We start from the raw sequence: 18,961 nt of genomic DNA, 5'->3' as shown, positions 1-18,961 counted from the left end.
TAGAAATGGTTCACAGTCAGTCTAGCTACTCATAGAAGTCGTTCGTTCACACACGTTTTTCGAAAATAAAATTTATTATCGGTACAAAATAGCCACGTTACAAAATTGGCTCAGATCTTGCTCAGATCTATACGCCTTCACGAGAGACCGCAACAGATCCCTCGAGAAAATACAGTGCCCCGAGACTAATTAATGTGGCCAACTGGCCAGGTTGGGCAGTATCAACCTTGACCTCATATCTGAAAGCCCACCGCTCAAAATATTGCACAACACTCGAGAGTCGAGGACACCCGTGCTTAGTCACCAAAACATCGAGTTCGAGAAAAGACCGAAGGAAAGGCTGACATTTGTCCAAGGTCGTCGGTAACACCATAACGTATTTGAGAGAAGCCAACGTAGCTGACGGCTTTGAGCGGTTTAATGAGTCGCTTGGCTACTCACTTATTGCAGAATCATAAGCTATGTGCCCCGTCAACAAACCCACCCCACCAAACTATTCATCCCCAGCTAATGCTACGAGTTAGTTTCCTTTGCTGGTTCAAGACCGGTGTCCGGTTATACAGGACAGTAGGCACAGCGCAGTCGTCCCAGCCACGCCCGCGGTCTCAACTCGAGAGCAGGCCTGTTACAAATACATCCCAGTAAAGGATCGATATTCAAGTACATGCTTCTAGCAAAGGTTTGAAGGTCTTCAGAGCCCAGATACGTCATCGCTACCCAGCTACCCCGACTACTGGGCACCCGGCACCGAGCACCCCTCTGCTGCGGACGGCCCGGCTCTCAGTGGTCGCCCTCGCCGCCGGCACACAGGACCACGTCCACGGGCACGTCCGTCTCCTCCACGGGCACCTCGTCCACCAGCTGCTCGGCGAAGGCCAGCGCCACGGTGGCGGGCGGCCGCCGCTGCGCCTCCCGGCAGCGCGTCAGGTAGCGGTCGTAGTAGCCGCGGCCGCGCCCCAGCCGGTGACCGGCGCGGCTGAACGCCAGACCCGGCATCAGGATCAGGTCGAGGCCTCCCGTCTGGAGCGCCTCCTCGCGCTGCTCGTCCAGGGAAGGCTGCTGGATGTTCCACTTGGTGGTGGGCAGCGCGGCGAGGTCGGCAGCCGAGTGCAGACGCACCATGTCCATGTGGGACGAGCCGGACTCGTAGCGCGGGATGAAGCACTGTTTGCCGGCGCGCAACAGGTCGGCCACGATGTCACCCGTCTGGATCTCGTCCGGCATGCTGAGATACACGGACACGCGTTGGCTTTGCTGGTACTGTGGCACCGCCAGCAGCTGACGAGTCACCGCCCGACTCTGCCGGGCGCGCTCCTCAGAGCTGAGCTGACTCACCGCTGACTTGACACGCTTCCGCAGCGCGCTCTTGGCCATCTTAGCTGGAGATGACATCGCAAGGGTGCTATCCCCCAATGAACCTGATGCAACGCAACTGGCAACTGCAAAGTAGGTACTCTAAAAACTATCTGTAAGAACCTTGCTCTAAACTTGGTCCCACCTGTCTCACCCAAGTCTCACCCAGGCACCCCCACACCACCGCCCCTGGCATTGTTTACATGCGATAATTTCGATAGTAGCGTTTTATACTGACTTATCATTCTTGTAAGATATATTACGTCACAAATACCAAATAAGTGAACGTAGTTAACCTCAACTATCTCGTCTAAATGAAATAGACCAACAAGATCTTGTATTTTTATTTCAAGATGTTGTGACAAGAAATAAAGAAGATCATGAAACTTGGACAAGTTTTACTTTCGAATCAAAAGAGCTAATTTCATTGCTCTAAATTCATGACGTAAGAGTAAAAATAAAGGCATACTAATACGGCGTTCATGGCGCAGAAATTTCTACAGTCTCTAGTGTTCTCTAGCAGCATTCTAGCAGCGTCAGCGCCATGTGTGTTTGATTTCATAAAGCGTCTGCGTATCTGATCCAAAAGTTATATCATTTTGAAAGATAAATATCATTTAGATTCATACTGGAGATAAAAATACAAGCAAAAGATAAGCGACCTACTCAAATTTTTTATTTGAATCCTATTCTTAATGTTCACTAGCTGCTCCTTGCATAGCAAATTAAACAGATCATACCATGTTTTATATTTGCATGCTTGGCATCTCACGCGTGGATTGCTGTATAAATGGAATGCGCGGTATAATTTTTGTATAAACAAACAAAGCAAACAACGCTTCCCGACTCAGACTGTCTTATGATTACTGTCTGAAAAGCAAGGGTTGATGGATAACATATCTCTTCAGGTATGCTGATTTTCCAGAAAACTGTTAAGCCAGTCTGTGTTGAATAACGATTTGCCACTGAAATTTGCACTTCAAACCAACTTTTAATTCTTCTCAATGAATAAGCAGGTAACTGTGTGTTTGAGTGTCACAGAAAAAGTTGTTGCTGGCTGGCTTCAAAGTTCAAAGTGAAGTTTGTTCTTGTATCATGAAAAATGTGAACAGTATTTTGAGGTGGAATCTGAAAACAGGAGTGGTGACTGGTGTTCACGAATCATGGGCACCGCACACTGCCGCGCAGGGGCGGCGGATTCGGGGGGGCAGGGGGGGGCGCCCCCCTGGCAAACTCGTGGGGGGCAAAAGTATCTTTTTGCCCCCCCATAATTTGTGACAAAGCTTAGACAAGAAACCATGTACCTGATTATTCTGTTCGATCATCTGAAGATGTAACCAGATGCCCATAACTTTATCATACGTTGCCTTTCTTAAATGGCAAGCGTTCACGTTCAATTGAAGTTTTCCTCTCTTCAACCTAGTTTTGGAGGCTTTATAAGCGTCAACGTAACGCAGCGGAAACCCAGGCCTTCAGTGACCGCTTCAGGAGCGACGGATACGGGGTGGCAGAGGAGGCATCGTTCCCTAAGAAACTTTTGGAGGAGGGGCAAACGTATATTCTTGCCCCTCCATATTGTGCCCTAAACATGAGGAAAATTTCCATAACCTGATATTGCAGCTATGCGCTCCTACAGTTTGTCCAACGGTGCCTTTTGAATATGTGTAAATGCTAACCATTTCCACTTTATATCATTTTGTTTTTGTCTTCTCAGATTCGATTTATAGATGTGTGCAAGAGACGCAACTCATACCTTCAGTGGTCGTTTGCCTCTATTTTGTACCTACATAAATGCCAAATCGCAAGCGAGCGGAGACGGAATGGCTAGCCATTCGCTTGCGGGTAGTTAGGACTGATGAGCGCTCATAATAAGCCACTCCCCTGATTTCTTCGAGCGCAACAGTTTCCAGCGCATAAAATGGTAAACGCCGAGGTCGTACACATTGACGACATTGACCAATGCACGGTATGGTATGACACCCAAAGGCCAGTCATCAGAGATCTGCTTTGGGCATTCGGAGGCTTGTGTGGGGCCAGTGTAAAAACTGGATGTTCACAGTTCAGTATCCGCTTTATTTCAGTTTTCACTATTAAAAAAGTAAAAATTAGTGTTGGAAACTTTTGAGGGTTAGGGCACTGATCATTAGTGGGCCCCCCTCTGTCTAAAGGCTGACTATAGAATAAAGAGCATCAAACACGAACAGTAGCGGCGGAACACCTTCAATTAAGGGCCTGCCGACTTTTGGTCCCATTCTTTCCATGCAACGCCCATAGCGCTAACGTTAAAATGCCAAAATCAAAGGGGGGCACGGTGCCCCGGTGCCCTCCCCGTTCCGCCGCCTATGAACACGAAAGCGAAATCTGAGGCATTTTGGAAAAATGAGTATGCCCCGCAGCGTCCGATAACTACCACCTTCCGGTGGGTCAAGCCAACGGGGCCCAAGGCTATAATGGCACTTTTATAACGATAGCACTAACCTTGTCTCACTTTTTGTTGAAGTCTGTTCCGAATGGTTTCGGCGACAGACTGGCTGCACTGAGGTATGTGCAACTTTAATTAAAGCCACCTGAGGCACCCTGACACCAGGCTGAATCTGGGTTGGAAATGCTCTTGCAGATATCACTGGCCGCTGATTCTCGAGTGCCTGAATCGGTAGATGTCGTGGCAAAATTTGGTGTGATAATTTGGACCTTACCGCAGTCAGCGCACCCTAAAAGAAACGCCCTACCCAGAGCTTCTGGATTCTCGTTTCAGTCCACCGTTCCTTCACCCCAGCCCACCGCCACGCTCCCTCACCTCAGCCCTCCGTTCCCAGCTTGACGAGCATTTGGGCCTTAGTTAAGCCTTGCTGTAGGCTAACTGTATAAACCCATCGAGACAGCCCGTCTCGGTGGGCTTAGTTGGCGAGCTACTGCCTTGGGGAGGGTTTCTGGCGGATCGCTGTCCCAATAGGTTTAGATGCGACCGACTGTCTCTGAATGTTTGAGCGGTCTCCTCCCGCTGTGAGCTAGTTGATATCTGTCTCAGAAATACTTTTTAAAGGAAGGTTAAACGGAAATCGAACGTAAAATGAACAGAGGAAATGCTAACGAGTTACCTCATTGAAGGAAAGCGCTCGCCTACTTCAAAAGGTTTGGAACCGTTCTTCAACATCTAATATGCGATCGGGTTATGGCACAACTTTTCCCATTGAAACTTTTTTCTAATACAGCAATACGAAAAGCGTTACATCGTCCACTGGCGGATCCAGGGAGCGGGCATTTAAAGCAAATATTTACTATCCCTCCCCTGGCCCCTGCATCGCCCGAAATAGAAAAAGCGTACCTTATGTTTCCTAATAATAACACTTTTATCAGGATTTCTTTATTTTTTGCTTTATACTGTTCAGCAGTAGATCCGTAAGGAATCGGAATCTGAGGAGTTTTTGGATTTGGGACACTTTTTCGGGGGGGGGGGGGTATGTCCCCTACAGTGTCGGAAACGTCTTTCTGGATCCGCCTATGACATCATCTCGACTGGGATCTTGCCCCCCCCCCCCACGCCAAAATCGAATCCGCCGCCACTGCTGCCGCGTGCGGTGTGTGCAGTGTGTCCAGCAGGCGTGGGGGTAGGGGATGGGTAGGCGGTTCTGACGTCACGGCTGCGTGCGGTGGACGGTCCGCTGTGGCCAGTCCCAACCGGCCACAGCAATCGCTGTGTGCGGTGACAGAAGGCTGACATAGGGACGCAGTGGGCGGAGCTTGGAGGCTGTGTGCAGTCGGACAGGGCCCGTGAACAGCCCTAGGGAACCTGGTGTGATTTGATCAAGGCTCTTTAAATTCATTTGCACAAATCTTGTGACAATTAGCCTGTGTAAGGCATCGGTAACCCTGGTGTCACCGGTAGTGTTTTCGTTCAAGGTTAAAATATCCTGTATTAGGCCACCGTGCCAGGCCGAAGCATGCTGTGACGTCACCTGGTAAGAGAAGATAACTTACCACGCTATCCTATCAGTATCGACTGAGAGACTCAGATAGACTCGGACCGACTCAGGCAGACTCAAACTGACTCGACCGACTCAAACCTATTTAGATCGATTCAGACCGACTCAAACTAACTCAGACCGACTCAAACTAGCTCAGACCGACTCAACAGACTCAAATCGATTCCTAATCGACTCAGACAGACTCGGAACGACTCAGAGAGACTCAGGCAGACTCAAACTGACTCGACCGACACAAACCGATTCAGCTCGACTCATAACGACTCAGATAGACTCAGAACGACTCAAACTGACTCAGACCGACTCAACCGACTCAAATCGATTCCGATCGACTCGGACAGACTCGGAGCGACTTAAACAGACTCTGGCAGACTCAGGCAGACTCAAACTGACTCGACCGACTCAAACCGATTCAGATCGTCTCAGACTGACTCAGCTAGGCACAGAACGACTCAAACTGACTCAGACCGAATCAACAGACTCAAATCGATACTGATCGACTCAGACAGACTCAGACAGACTCAGGCAGATTAAAACCGACTCAAACCGATTTAGACCGACTCAGACAGACCCATCGGTTTGACCTGAATCAGCAGACCTGAATCGGTTTGAGTCGAGCAAGTCAGTTTAAGTGTGCCTGAGTCGGTTTGAGTCTGTCTGAGGCTGTCTGAGTCGTTCTGAGTTTGTCTGAGTCGATCGGAATCGATTTGAGTCGGTTGAGTCGGTCTGAGTCAGTGTGAGTGTTCTGAGTCTATCTGAGTCGATCTGAATCAATCTGAGTCTGCCTGAGTCGGTCTGAGTCTGCCTGAGTCGTTCCTTACGCTATCTTCTCTTACCCAGTGACGTCACAACATGCTTCGGCTTGGCACGGCCGCCTAAAAACCTTACCCTTGAACGAAAACGCTACCGATGACGCCAGGGTTACCGATACCGGCATCAAGAGGGGGAGTCACTTGACTAGAGATGGGGAGTCACTTGACTAAATATGCCCTCCGGCGCCCTGTTTTCAGATTCCACCCATTTTGAGACCGGCTCATAAATCCTCATATGTATTAGGCACTACAAAGTACAAACAGTATTTTGAAGTCAGATGGCACTAAACTTTCATCATACAGGCTTCTGCTATCATAAAATGGAAAATCAATAAGGGCTTGATGTTCAACTCTTGCTATTTTGTCAGTATTTACATATATCCCTGACTTCTTTCATTGCATAGATGCTCCCACTGCTAGCCCATTTTTGTGAGCATTTTTTTTTCTTAATGAGATGCCCTACAGACTTACAATGATAACTGATAAATATTTTTGTTGTTTATTTTCACACTTTCTTTCCTAGGTAGCTCACTCTGTCAAGGAGCATTCATAATCATTTTTGTTAATTATGCGTCCAACTGTTATTCCCAACATGAATCCAATGCAATACTTTGATGTCATAGGTCAACTTCTTGAGCAGCTCATAAAGTTGATTATTTCCCTGAAGTGTTCCAGACGGAATTTAAGTTATGGTTACAAGAGCAGGTTATTTTTTTATTCAGAAAGAGCTTTGGTCATGTGATGTAAGCATCTCCTTTCTTATTAAGGCTAAGAATTTCCTGATCAGATGGTAAATATTCAGGCATAAGTGCCAAGATCTCATCACTGGGCTTTGCCTGTGGCTCAACCAGTCTTTCTATTAAAAAAAAAAAAAAAAAAACGGAAGAGAAGGAGATACCTATGCAATGTTGTGACATACCGTAATGTCAATGAAAGCTACCTACTTTAGTAGTAACTGTAGCTACTATACTAACTAACTAACTATAACTATAGTAGTAACTATTGGTAAGACTTATGCTTCATTGTGAAGAATGATCCTTATCACTGTCATGTAACGTTTGATACTATGTACTACTACCTACATTTCAGGCTGATGAGGTGCAAGCACTCTCCTCCATTTATGAGCAAGAGTGGAAAGTGGTCAGTGAGTCTTCCAGAATATATTCTGTCTCCATTGTGCATGGAGGCAAAAGCATTACTCTTGAGGTAGGTAAATGATCACATGGTACCCAATTGTCTTTTCAGCAGCCAAGACTTGTAAACAACATGCAGAGACGATCACAATATTTTCTGATTTAACTCAAAGTAATGAAGTTGACACTTGACACAGGCTCCCCCAGTGGCACATTTGCCTCATTTGGCCTCTCATTTCCCCACCGTCTGACCTCCCTGGCTCTCCCCGGACCCCTGACCTCTCATTTCCCCCCCCCCCCCCCGACCCCCCCTGACCTTTCTGCAGATGACACTGACCCCTGGCTACCCATCCGAGTCGCCGCCGCAGTACGAGCTACTGGCGCCGTGGCTGCGCGGCGACCTCAGGAACACGCTGGCCGCCCACCTCGATGGCATTTACTGGTGCGTACAACGTCTGTGGCTCACCACATGTTTGTGACAAAGGATGCTTATTGTTCAATCTTTAATATCACTGAGTACTGTTTCTTTATATGTAATGTGTAGCGAAAATATCATAAATAAAGGTTAAAAGCAAACAACTTTAGCAATCAATTGTAAACTATCAGCTTATATCGGTCTCCCGGGGTCTTTTGCTCCGGTTCTGAAACACAGCAAGGTAATAATATGCACACTTCTGTTTTCAGTGATAACATTGGTTCTAGCATATTGTACCTGTGGATCGAGCGTGTTCGAGAGTTTCTGGAGGAGCTCCAAGAAACGGCGCCTGATATTGGTATGTGTTTCGATATGTGATATTTTATGAGCCGTCAATTCGATATGTTGGGTAAAATGTTACGATGACTAATCATAATATTTCATTTCAGGCACGTAGCTAGGATTTGGCCAAGGGAGGGGCGGAGGAATCCCGGGGGCCTCCTTTCTACAGAGGGCCTCCTCCCTAAAGGGGCCTCCTTTCTACAGAGGGTCTCATGCCTACATAATTACATATACTATATAATGCAGACTTTTGTTCAGCTTTCATATGGCCAGCGCACTGGTATGTTTCTTTATTCTAACCGCTGCAGCGGTAAGAAACATACGCATATCACAAGTCTCCGAGTGGCATGGTAACTGGCAAAAAAAAAAAAAAAACTCGGGCGCCGCCGGCGGCGGCGGCGTCGGCCGGACCGCAGCAGGAGGGGGAGGATCTGCGAGGAATGGGTGGATACTGGATGACGGCCAGAGTAACACTTGGTGTATTATCATATATCTTTCAAGCGCTTAACCGTATTCCGGGCGGGCTCCGAAAAACTCTGAATCGGGCGGGGGCCTTTTTGGCCCTCGTCAGAACTCGAAAAGCACGAATCGTAACGACAAACGGCTACGGCGTTTGATAGTTCGTTGAACGACTTACAACTTTTGTAAACAACTTTTCTGGGTCAGGTCAATATTGAGGTCGCCAGAGGTCATAACAAATAATATGGTTTATAACGACCTACATTACATAGTTAGGTCAACTTCAAAATCTGACCTAGGAAGGTCACGCTGGGTACCAATCGGCGCGTCATGACCAGGCGAACGGTTTGTTACACTAACAACTATTTAGCCTCATCATGTCGTGACTTATTGGCTAAAAACTGTTGATGACCTCACCTCGCCTCAGATGATTCTTCCCGGTGCCCCTGTCAGTAAATGCCACCTGGGTGCTTACAGATCAGCTAGTCTGACGTAATTCAGAAAGAATTGGGTGATCTTGACTCGTTTACTCGAAGCAGGACACAGTTCATTATATTTTCCAATAGGCTTGTCACGATTCTGACCTGACTGACGTCTGCAAGATTGAACTATACGGTTATCAATTCTTTCTGTGTGAATGATGCCACGTTTACTTGCTGTAAGTAAAACATGGTTTCGTTAGTAAATTTTCCTAGGCTCAGGTGGTTTGCTTCATTTACGCCGTAGATGAAACAAACAAATCGATGGATAGGTATATATTAATTTCCCGGTCAAATAAATTATTATGAGTTGTGCGAAGCATGGCTATGGGAATATCATCACGGTCTGATAAATGGTTTGGGTAATTGCATGCATCGTAAAAATACCAACACAGCCACAGGTATGAGGTAACTATATATTACAGAAAGGGGCTGCTGTGTTCATGCATTAACCCGCGCCCTGCCGGGGGGGGGGGGGGGGTTATACACCCCCTGCAGTTTACCGTGAATATCTCAAAAACGACGGCGCGCCACACTTTATCCTACATCATTTCTGCATATGTTGTGAAAATTTCAGACCCTGGTCACTTAAAGTCAGGTCACCAGGTCAGGTCAAATGACCGCACTACATAAGTTTCAATGTCTGCCAAAGCTACACGGAGTGACCAAACGCTTTGAAACTTTCAGAGATGCAAATGCACAAGAGCGACAAAATGCAAAAAATGTATGTCTTGGAGTTTTGATATGGCACCCGTGACCCTTTTTCATAACCCTGAGGTCATCTCAGGTCACCAATGGTATCTGACTTTTTCGCGAATAACTTTTGATAGAGGCATGCTAGAGCGATGAATACACCTTAGTTGTGTTTGGCTCGACGATACGGATGGACTGATATGGAACTTAGCCCTTATCGGTCAGGTCGTGACCTTGACCTGAGGCCAAATTTTCAAGTTGACCTTTCAAGCTCAATTGATAGTTCATTCCACACGTTTTGACGAGAGGAACACGATGCTGGTAAAGGGAAGTTCGTGCAAATTTTGAGACGAACGTTATTGCCGAAAACTGGTTTCCGAAAATGTCGGCTATTTTGGCAGTTTTTGCGGCCACTGCAGGTAAAACCGTTGACGGCAAAACCGTTGACGGCACCCGGCATGATTTCTCTGAGCGCATTTACAATTGTTTAATAATTTGTTTAATAATAATTTGTTTACATAGGATAGGGCCTTCTGTTTACAGAGGACCTCCTCCCCTGTCCCTTCCTACAACGGGCGGCGACGCGGTTGGGAGTCTATTCTGTACAGTTTCCTGAGTTCTCAGTTCTCACTATAGTGAGAACTGAGAACTCTCTATAGAGAGTAGCAGGGAACAGAAGCCGGAAGGTAATTTGCTTACAGTGGTCCTCCACTCTATGTGCTTATTATACGACGCTGTCTTTGACTACCGGGGGCCTCCTGCCCACAGAGGGCCTCTTATCTACAGAGGGCTTCCTCTCTACAGATTGCCTCTTATCTACAGAGGGCCTCCTCTCTGCTAAGGGTGTCTTTCTCTCCAGAGGGCCTCCTTTACAGAGGGCATCCTCTCTACAGAGGGCCTCCTCTCTAGTCTCTACAGGGACCTCCTCTCTACAGAGGGCTTCCTATCTATGTAGGGCCTCCTCTCTTCAGAGTCTCGTCTCTACACAGGACCTCTTCTATACAGAGGACCTCATCTCTGCGAAGGGCCTCCTCTCTTCAGAGGGCCTTCACTCTACAGACGGCCTCCTACCTACAGAGGACCTCCTTTCTACTGAGGGAGTCCTCCTCTACAGAGGGCCTCCTCTCTTCAGACGATCTCCTCTCTACAGAGGGCCTCCTCTCTTCAAAGGGCCTTCTGATTTCAGACGGTTTCCTCTTTACAGAGGGCCTGCTCTCTACGGAGGGCCTCCTTTTTACAGAGGGCCTCTTTTTTACAGAGGGCCTCCTTTTTGCAGAGGGCCTCCTCTCTACAGGGGGTCTCCTCTCTAAGGGGGCCTCCTCTCTACACAGGGCCTCCTACCCTCAGAGGGCCTCCTCTCTACTGAGGAGTCAGAGGGGCCCTAGCGGTCAGACACAGACACTAGTGGTTATTCACAGGAGATAAGAAGGGTCCTAGCTGTCACTTGTCAGGCTGGTCAGAGGGCCCTGACTGTTCTGACGTCATTTTTATATTCCCGCGTGAATTTCGTTCGCCTCCGACGTGATTTTGGGCCGTGACGTGGGCCGAAGGCCCACGTTGGCCTGAATCCTTTCGGGGGGCCTCCTGAAAACCCCAAGGGAGGGGCGGGCGCCCCCTCCGCCCCCCCCCCTTGGCTACGTCCCTGTTTCATTTTATCTCTTGCATCCTTCATGAGGTCTTATCTGACATAATTACGAATTCGTTGTCCGGTCATTTGCCGGTCGCATATTTATCGACAGCCCAGTTTCTGTCGTGCTCTCGCTCTCCTCTGTTATGTGTTTGTATGTACTTAGTCCCCATTGTTCCCTGTTCTGCAGAGGAGAGTGTCTCCTCGGCGGCTGTGCCTCCCCCGCCCACCATCGAGGCGGACCTGTCACCGTGCCCGGAGATCATCCATGGCGAGTGTATTGTGGACCGGAAGAGCGTGTTCCAGGCGCACTGTGCGCCCGTCGTCACCGTCCAACAGGTCCAGTGAGTAATCGGACACAGAGAAATGGAGTAGGGCTAATGCGAGCAGTGAAGACTTGTGTGCATGTATAGGAATACGGTTCAAAGTACGATACTGTGGCTTAATGTCCGCTATAATATGACAAGATACTGTATTTCTGTCGATACGAATGTTCTGATCATACACAATGTTTGCCTCCCCTTACATTGATGCCCTCCCTCCCCAGTCAGGTGATAGCCAGCCTGAAGGAGTGCAGGAAGATTGCCTCGGCCACACACAACATGTGGGCGTACCGCATACAGGGCGCGGCCAGCGGCGCATTCCTGCAGGACTGCGACGACGACGGCGAGACGCACGCCGGCGGACGGATGCTGCACCTGCTGGAGGTCAGTCAGCACGTCCCGGTCGACGGACGGACGGTCCAGATGTCCCTGTCCCCGTCCCTTCCCCCGCCTCGACCGGCTGACAGTCCAGTGGCCGGCCAACGGTCCAGTAATCCCCGTCCGCTCGGTCGGTAGACGGTCCTGGTGTCCCGCCGCCCCTCCTCGGCTGTGGCCGGCGGTGCTGTATCCGGGTGCCGGATGATTTTCTAAACCCTTTTAATATCTTAAATGATTATGAGTCATGATGTAAATTTAATTTCAAACTGAGATGCAGTATGTAAATGCAAACACCATGGTCGCTGTATGCGGTGCTCTTTTGTTGGGTTAGGCACTATCGGTGCATTGAGACCATTGCAGTGCCGGGAGAATGATAGGAATTAGGTGGAGAGAGACTTCGGTCTGGGCAGGCACCCTAGAGAGTCACCGGGGCTGAGCCCGTTCGAATGGACAGGCCGACCAGCCCCCCAGGCACTCTCTGCGCCCGGCTACGGGTGCGATGCCTCGGGAGCAGCGGTGCCGCTCCAAGGGAGCAGCCCGCATGAGATAGAGGTGCCTGTCCAGCCTGGAGCGAGGGCTGCGGCGTGGGGGAGAAGCATTTCAGCATCCTGAGGATGGAAACGACGGACGGGTCGCGGTGCTCGGGCTCACGACTTATGGGATCCAGTTTTGTATTACGAGAGGTCTCCCGTTTGCTCACACATGAATAGCGTGTTAACTAAACACCGTTCAGATCCGGCTGGAGTGAATTTTTCGCGCACTTCTGCTATTCTTCCCCCCCCCCCCCACCGATGGGTTTCACCTATGCACAGTGGCCCTTTTTCAGAATTAGCACGCATTAATACCCACATTACCTAAAAGTGGTGCAAGACATCACCACGTGATCAAGGACGTATTCCCTGCCAATGCAAAGAGAGGAAAAGAAACGAACTGCCCAAGGAGATTCGGCCCAACAGCGACAGGCCGCTCGGCCCAAGCTTTGGCGCACGTTCGCACGGCTCGCCCGCCGGCCAGGCCGCTCCGAGCGCAAGTGTGGCGAGCCCGCCAGCCGACCGCGCTGCACTGACCGCCAGGACGCCCCAGGGCGTCACGTGACCGCATCTACAGCTGTTGCCAGCCACCGTTAGTATAATTTCAATTAGCACATCTTATGGCAAAAGTCAAGCCACATTTAGGCGCACACCAGGTGACACCAGTTTCGAGCCAGGTCAATGAGCTTAGTCGTATCGACTCAGGAGCCACAGCCGCTCGCGGACTGAATGGCTCACGTTATCCACCGTAAAAGCAAAATGGCGCAAAATGGCGCGATGCCCTTTGGTGGACATGGTCAGAAGAGATCGGCGATTCGAACGATGTATAATACGACATGTGCTGGAGTGTGCTACTTAACATAAAGCTTCATATGTATGCCGCCATCTCCAGTTAATAATTGTCCTGTTATTGTGTCCACAATATTCGGCAGAAGTAGTCTATCTAAGCTTATATAATGAAAATAGTGGTTTCTAGGGCTTCTACGTAAACTCAGCTTCACATCCATGCCACTAATTTTTAATATTTTCGCATCGAAAGTCTTACAAATTGATGTTCATTCTACTCCACTTTTTAGGGTCCGCCGGTGGTGTCCGCGCGCTTCTCAACAAACTTCGATTTTGCGGTCAGTTTTACCAAAGATAGTTATTTTTTAGGAGGTAAAAATGGCACCATCGGATAGTTTGGAATGTTTTGCACACGATTAGACTGCTTTTTACTCAAAAGAAGAGAAAAAATATTTTGAATTTATGCGTGCTAATTCCGGAAAAGGGCCACTGTGCTATGGTCCCACCGACTTATCAGACCGTCCGTCCGTACTTCGTGCTGTTGTCCATTCTCAACTCTACTGACGGATCGCCGTCGGGACGGGAGCTTCTACACCAGAACTTCTCTCGTTAGCCGAGCGATGGCGCCATCTGCCGCGGACATTCCACTCCAGTTCGGTTTTCTTGTCGGGTGTTACCACGCCCTGCTTCCACCCAGTCACGTATAATATTACCACGTAGTAATTAAGCCCAACGGCACCCTGGGCCGTAACCTGACGTGCTATCCCTCGCCGGCTGGACCGTGGGGGCCTTTTCACCTGTACAGTGGATCTAGTTAGGATCTCCAGACGTAACTAGATGGCGTTGAGCCTTAGTCGAGTCCATGGCCCTGTTTCACCGGTGATAGCAGCTTGCTGCTTTTACACGTGTCAAATTGGGTTTCCATGGAAACATCAACAGGCCCATTGCTCCAACATTACCACAAGTATGACGTCAGCTCGCGCAATTTGATAGCAGCGTGGTAGCAGCGTCCCGTGAAACACCGCCCATGTCAAATTCAAGGGGAGGTCAGTACCGAGCTGGGCACGGTGGGGAGGTGGGGAGGGGCGAGGTCACGGTGCGGGTGACCTGTCAAACAGCCCCGGCGCAGCTAGGCGCTGCCGTAGGCAAAGGACGCATTCCAGCCGGCTCGCTGTTCCATATCGCGGTGGCGGGCCTGGCGGCCCGTAGCCTGGCTGCTTGGAGGGAAAGGATAAAGGCATGGGTTTGCCGTGGTCGGTTCATCTATTGTCACCTATATGACGCACTCAAAGTGCTGCATATGTGATGTTGGTAATGCATGATGCTATGGTATAGGTATTATTGTTGGTAATGATTGTGATGTTGGTAATGCAGCTGGCAGTGGAATACTAGCGAATGCTCCGAGCGCCGAATAGCTCAAGGGATTAAGATTCTAAATATAGCCTGAAATTTTCATTGAAGATAATTCCAGCACCAGAAATACCTATCCTTCACCAGTTTTGGACTGGCTGGTGTTTCTTGCGTAGAGCGCCTTTTGACAAATAATTGTCATGGCCGGCGATTTTTTTTTTTTTTTTGTATGACGGGTCACATCGGACTAAGGTCATTTAGTCGCTAAAAGGTGATGAGAAAAAGTGGACGAGTATCGCATTTTTGTGCATAAGGTTTCGTATTAAAAAAAAAAAATAAGCCAAAATAAGTTAAACAATAAACAAACTCATAAGAATATATGACCTGAAACTAGCTTCTGTTTTGTATGATCATGATTGGGTGTAAGACCCCGGTCCAGCCTGGTTCAACCCGGTCTAATGGGTGCTGGAAATGAGGCCGCTTTCTGGTCCAGGCGTTTTATTCTCCGGGCGGGTTAATCCCGTCCAGCGTTTAGCCTTTCGAGACCCACTCAGGGTCGCGGTTGTTTTTGCCGCGCGCCCCAGTCGAGATGCAAAGTTAATAGTCACACGAAGCTTATTTAGGGCCAGCCAAACCAGCCTAGTCTGGAGTCACTGTTAAATGTATGCATATAGATGAAAGAAAAAGGTTTTGTAGAATCGATTAGTTTCGAAGTCGTATATTCAGGGGCCTCAAATAAAGTTCGTGTGACTATCAACTTTGCATCTCGAATGGGCCGAGCGGCGAAAACAACCGCAGCTTTGAGAGGGTCCCGAAAGGCTAAGCGCTGGACGGGGCTAACCCACCCGGAGAATAAAACGCCGGGACCAGAAAGCGGCCTCATTTTCAGCACCTGGTTCGGCTCCCTCATTTACCTTCGGGCTTGGCCTCGTGACATTCACAGACGTCAGACATTCAACAAACAATTTTGGCGGAAACACTATCCAGCAAGCTGCGCAGGGGCGCAGGGTGACAGGTGTTCGTAGCCAGAGGTGAAAAAAAGCCTGCTACTCGCCTGCGTGCGTAGGCGACAGCCATAGGAATAAACAGACAGATTCGAGCATCTCAGTTGATGCATTTAAAGTAGATAACTAGGCCGTTTCCACTACAATCAGAGCTGTCTTCCCATAGAAGACCACTATGGACCACGGCACAAAAATTTAACAGCGTCATCTCTTTGTAGACAGCTGGGGCTGAAAAATCCCGCCGGTGCGACAGCCGGTGCGTTGTGAAGCGCCATAGACAACGCAGGAAAAACGGCGACAGCGCGACAGCTCGTCCCCGCTCGTCGCCGGTTGAGCGGAGGCGGGGACCGGCGCGGCCTTGGCCGCCGACGGAGTAGGGAGGGACCGGACGATGGGACGGGGGACGTCACATCTGGGCCACAACTGAGGCGAGGTCCATGACCATCGGTCCCAGAAACTTGGTAGGAGCGTTGATAATTGGTCTTGACTACTGAAGCAAAGATAAGTGAAGCAGTGACAACTGACAATCCTTTCGTGAGTTCTGATTGAACTGGATCAGGAAGCCAGGACGAGCTAGGAAGTCGATCAGAGCTATAGGTAAGTTTAATGATAGTGATTTATTTTTTGTTGTGTGACTACTGAAATGTGGTGTTGCGTTGTAATGCCCAGAGGCTGAAATTTGAAAGATCAGTTTTTTTCTAACCAGGGCTGCGGAGTCGATGGATTTACGGCGACTCCGACTCCGACTCCGACTCCGGCTTTCAAAAACCAACTCCGACTCCGACTCCGACTCCGGGCAGAAATGTCGACTCCGATCGACTCCAACTCCCGACTCCGACTCCGCACACCTGGCAGGGCTGCGGAGTCGACAGATTTTTGGTGACTCCGACTCCGACTCCGGCTGGGGTTTCCAATATCGACTCCGACTCCGACTCCGACTCCGACTCCGCAGCCCTGTTTCTAACATTCTAGCCTCATTTTCAAATGTACTTTTTAGGCCTCAAAGGTGATGAGAAAACGGCAAAAAAATGGTACCTACTGTTTCAAGATGACTTGTGAAAAATTGGCGACAGCTAGACATCGCGCAGGTGACAGCTTTTGAGTTTTATTCACCTCTGTTCGTAGCGTTGGGGCTGGGTGATCTGTGTGCCGAGTGCGATGTCGTGGGTTCGAGCCCCACACTGCTCTGGTTTTATCTAGACACTAGCCAAAACCTTCCCTTTTACTGCAATACTGACAAGCACGGTGATTTATCTTTCCCGATATCCTCTTAACAAAGTCAAAATTGTCGCACCCATATATTTATTTTAATGTTTTGCTGAGTTTCATGAATTTTCATTTTTTTATTTTTGGTCGTTTCTCTGGACCCATTTCAACTCGTGGTTCTTTTCGATCCGATAAAAAAACCATCAAGGCTGAGCGTGCCAAATAATGAAAGAAATTATGCAACTGAATATAAATTTTAGAAAAGCCTTTCACATCATGCAAGGATCGACTGAAAGTATAGGTCCTAGATTTCAATTATGATTGGTTTACATTTTTGCTGCAAGTTTGAGGCGTTGCCTTTCGCTTACCCGTTTGTTTGAGATAGCTATTCCCTTCAGTCGCATTCTTGCTGGCTTCACATGAACAGGGTGTTGTTTCACCGGCGATCGCAGGACGCTGCTATTACTACGTGTCAAATTGGGTTTCCATGGAGACGTTAACAAGCCCATTGCTCCAACACTACCACAAGTGTGACGTCAGCAGATATCACCGGTGAAACACCACCCGGGATACCACCATACCTGAGGGAGCGCACCCGCAACCAGCATCCCCTCCCCTCAGCCGCGGCGCAGTGGCGGGCGGCCCACTCCCGGCGCTACGCACGCTCCACGCCGCGATAGCAGCGCGTCACCCCTCCCCCTCCCTCCTTCCTCCACAATGACCGGTGACCTCGCTCCCCCCGAGAGTTGGACTCGCCCTACCCCGACCGTAGCGCCACGTGGTGGCTCTGGAGATCTTAAATAGACCCACTGTACCAGAGGTCGACCGGTGGAGCCGGCGGACCTCCCCCCCCCCCCCCCTCCTCTCCTGTCCTGATCGCTGCGGACACCGGTGAACGCTGCTGTGACAGCAATCTCCCGGGCCGCTCTGCCAGTCGCCTCGGCACCTCGGCACCTCAGACCGCACCGGCTGCGAATATAGCGGTCGTTCTGTCCGCGCCGGACTTCACCCAGGGTCAGTGATAGCTCACAGTGAGACAGGAGGGAGCGAGTACGGCCGACCGGGCGACACTGGCCCACCGGCCGCCGCCAGCCACGCAGATGGGGCGATACCCGGCCGTGTCTTTTCTCTGTCTACTTCCTGGGACTGTTCTCCCCACTTCCCGTATCGCCGCAGTCCTGTCCTGATGGCAGTCCTGCCGCCGGCCCGAGGGGAGAAACTGGTCACTGGTCTCCTTCTCGTAGTTTGACACCTTTGCGGGGGTTGCTTAGCCATTATCCAATTAATTTGTGATAGCATACAAGTTTCTCGGATTTATATGGGCTACCGTCGAATACTCATTCATTAACTTTAACGCACCGTCTGATCACAAGTTTCACTCATTTCCGCGTATGTTGTGCTTCACCTTGGTTAGCTCAGTCCAGTCTCAATGAGTTCACTTCAAAAGCATCACGTCAAATATTTCGAAGACATTTATATTCCGGGCCGGCTCAGACAGCTGGCGTTAAGTGTAAGGCTGGTTTCCATTTAATTTTAAATGTTCAGCCGCCAGGACTGCGGAGTCAGCGCGCTATTTGGCTGCGTTTTCAGATTGTCGGCGCTCAGAACTGGGTGGTTGTGGTCACTCGATGGTATGGCGGCATACAGCTGGGACCCGACCGATTCCGGCATATCAATAACGCCACACGAAACGTGCTGCAGCTCAGTGGCGCCATCTCGCCGCCAGATGAAAAGAAGAAACGCAAAACATGACGACAGATGGCAGAATGAAGTGCGCCGTGCATCCAATGACCTTAACTGTGATTTGAGAGCTGACTTATGTGGGGTGTTTTGTGCGTGTTTTGTACTGAAATGTGAAATAGTATCCACGTGTTGGGTACGAGTTATCTTTGCATCTTTGTGGCACATCGATGGTTTTAATCGTTTGATAACGTGACAAACGCCGTCGACTACATCAAATAATACCGTCTTTGTGTCCGTCAGCGCCGTGCAGTGCAAGGTTATTGTGCATGGTACAGAGGTGAACTGTCTGCCCCCAACGGATAACGACGTGGTTCTGTGAATAAACCATACTGGATCACGGAATAC

At 49.5% G+C, this 18,961-nt stretch overlaps 2 protein-coding genes across 4 annotated transcripts; one reads left to right on the top strand and one right to left on the bottom strand.

The window, feature by feature from the left end:
• Positions 1-55: 55 nt before the first annotated feature.
• Positions 56-1,548, bottom strand: LOC122391690 (5-formyltetrahydrofolate cyclo-ligase-like). The gene has a single exon (XM_043385860.1). It carries the CDS (start codon positions 1,390-1,392, stop codon positions 781-783), a length of 612 nt encoding a protein of 203 aa, XP_043241795.1. The 5' UTR covers positions 1,393-1,548; the 3' UTR covers positions 56-780.
• A 353-nt stretch (positions 1,549-1,901) lies between these two features.
• On the top strand, positions 1,902-18,958 carry LOC122391689 (protein IMPACT-like). Of its 3 annotated transcripts, none has more exons than XM_043385856.1 (7): positions 1,902-2,261; positions 7,238-7,354; positions 7,608-7,723; positions 7,966-8,054; positions 11,487-11,640; positions 11,844-12,003; positions 18,464-18,958. In XM_043385856.1, exons 1-7 carry the CDS (start codon positions 2,241-2,243, stop codon positions 18,623-18,625), a joined length of 819 nt encoding a protein of 272 aa, XP_043241791.1. In that variant the 5' UTR covers positions 1,902-2,240; the 3' UTR covers positions 18,626-18,958. The 3 variants fall into 3 exon arrangements, with proteins under 3 accessions (XP_043241791.1, XP_043241793.1, XP_043241794.1); XM_043385858.1 differs by having other exon boundaries at positions 2,090-2,155; XM_043385859.1 differs by having other exon boundaries at positions 2,134-2,150.
• The last annotated feature ends 3 nt before the right edge of the window (positions 18,959-18,961 follow it).

The sequence above is a fragment of the Amphibalanus amphitrite genome, unplaced genomic scaffold, assembly GCF_019059575.1.
Source record: "Amphibalanus amphitrite isolate SeventyFive unplaced genomic scaffold, NRLGWU_Aamphi_draft 000449F_arrow, whole genome shotgun sequence".
NCBI classification, from domain to species: domain Eukaryota; kingdom Metazoa; phylum Arthropoda; class Thecostraca; order Balanomorpha; family Balanidae; genus Amphibalanus; species Amphibalanus amphitrite.
Note: the sequence above shows the minus strand (reverse complement) of the source record. Positions and strands in the feature narration are given on the sequence as shown.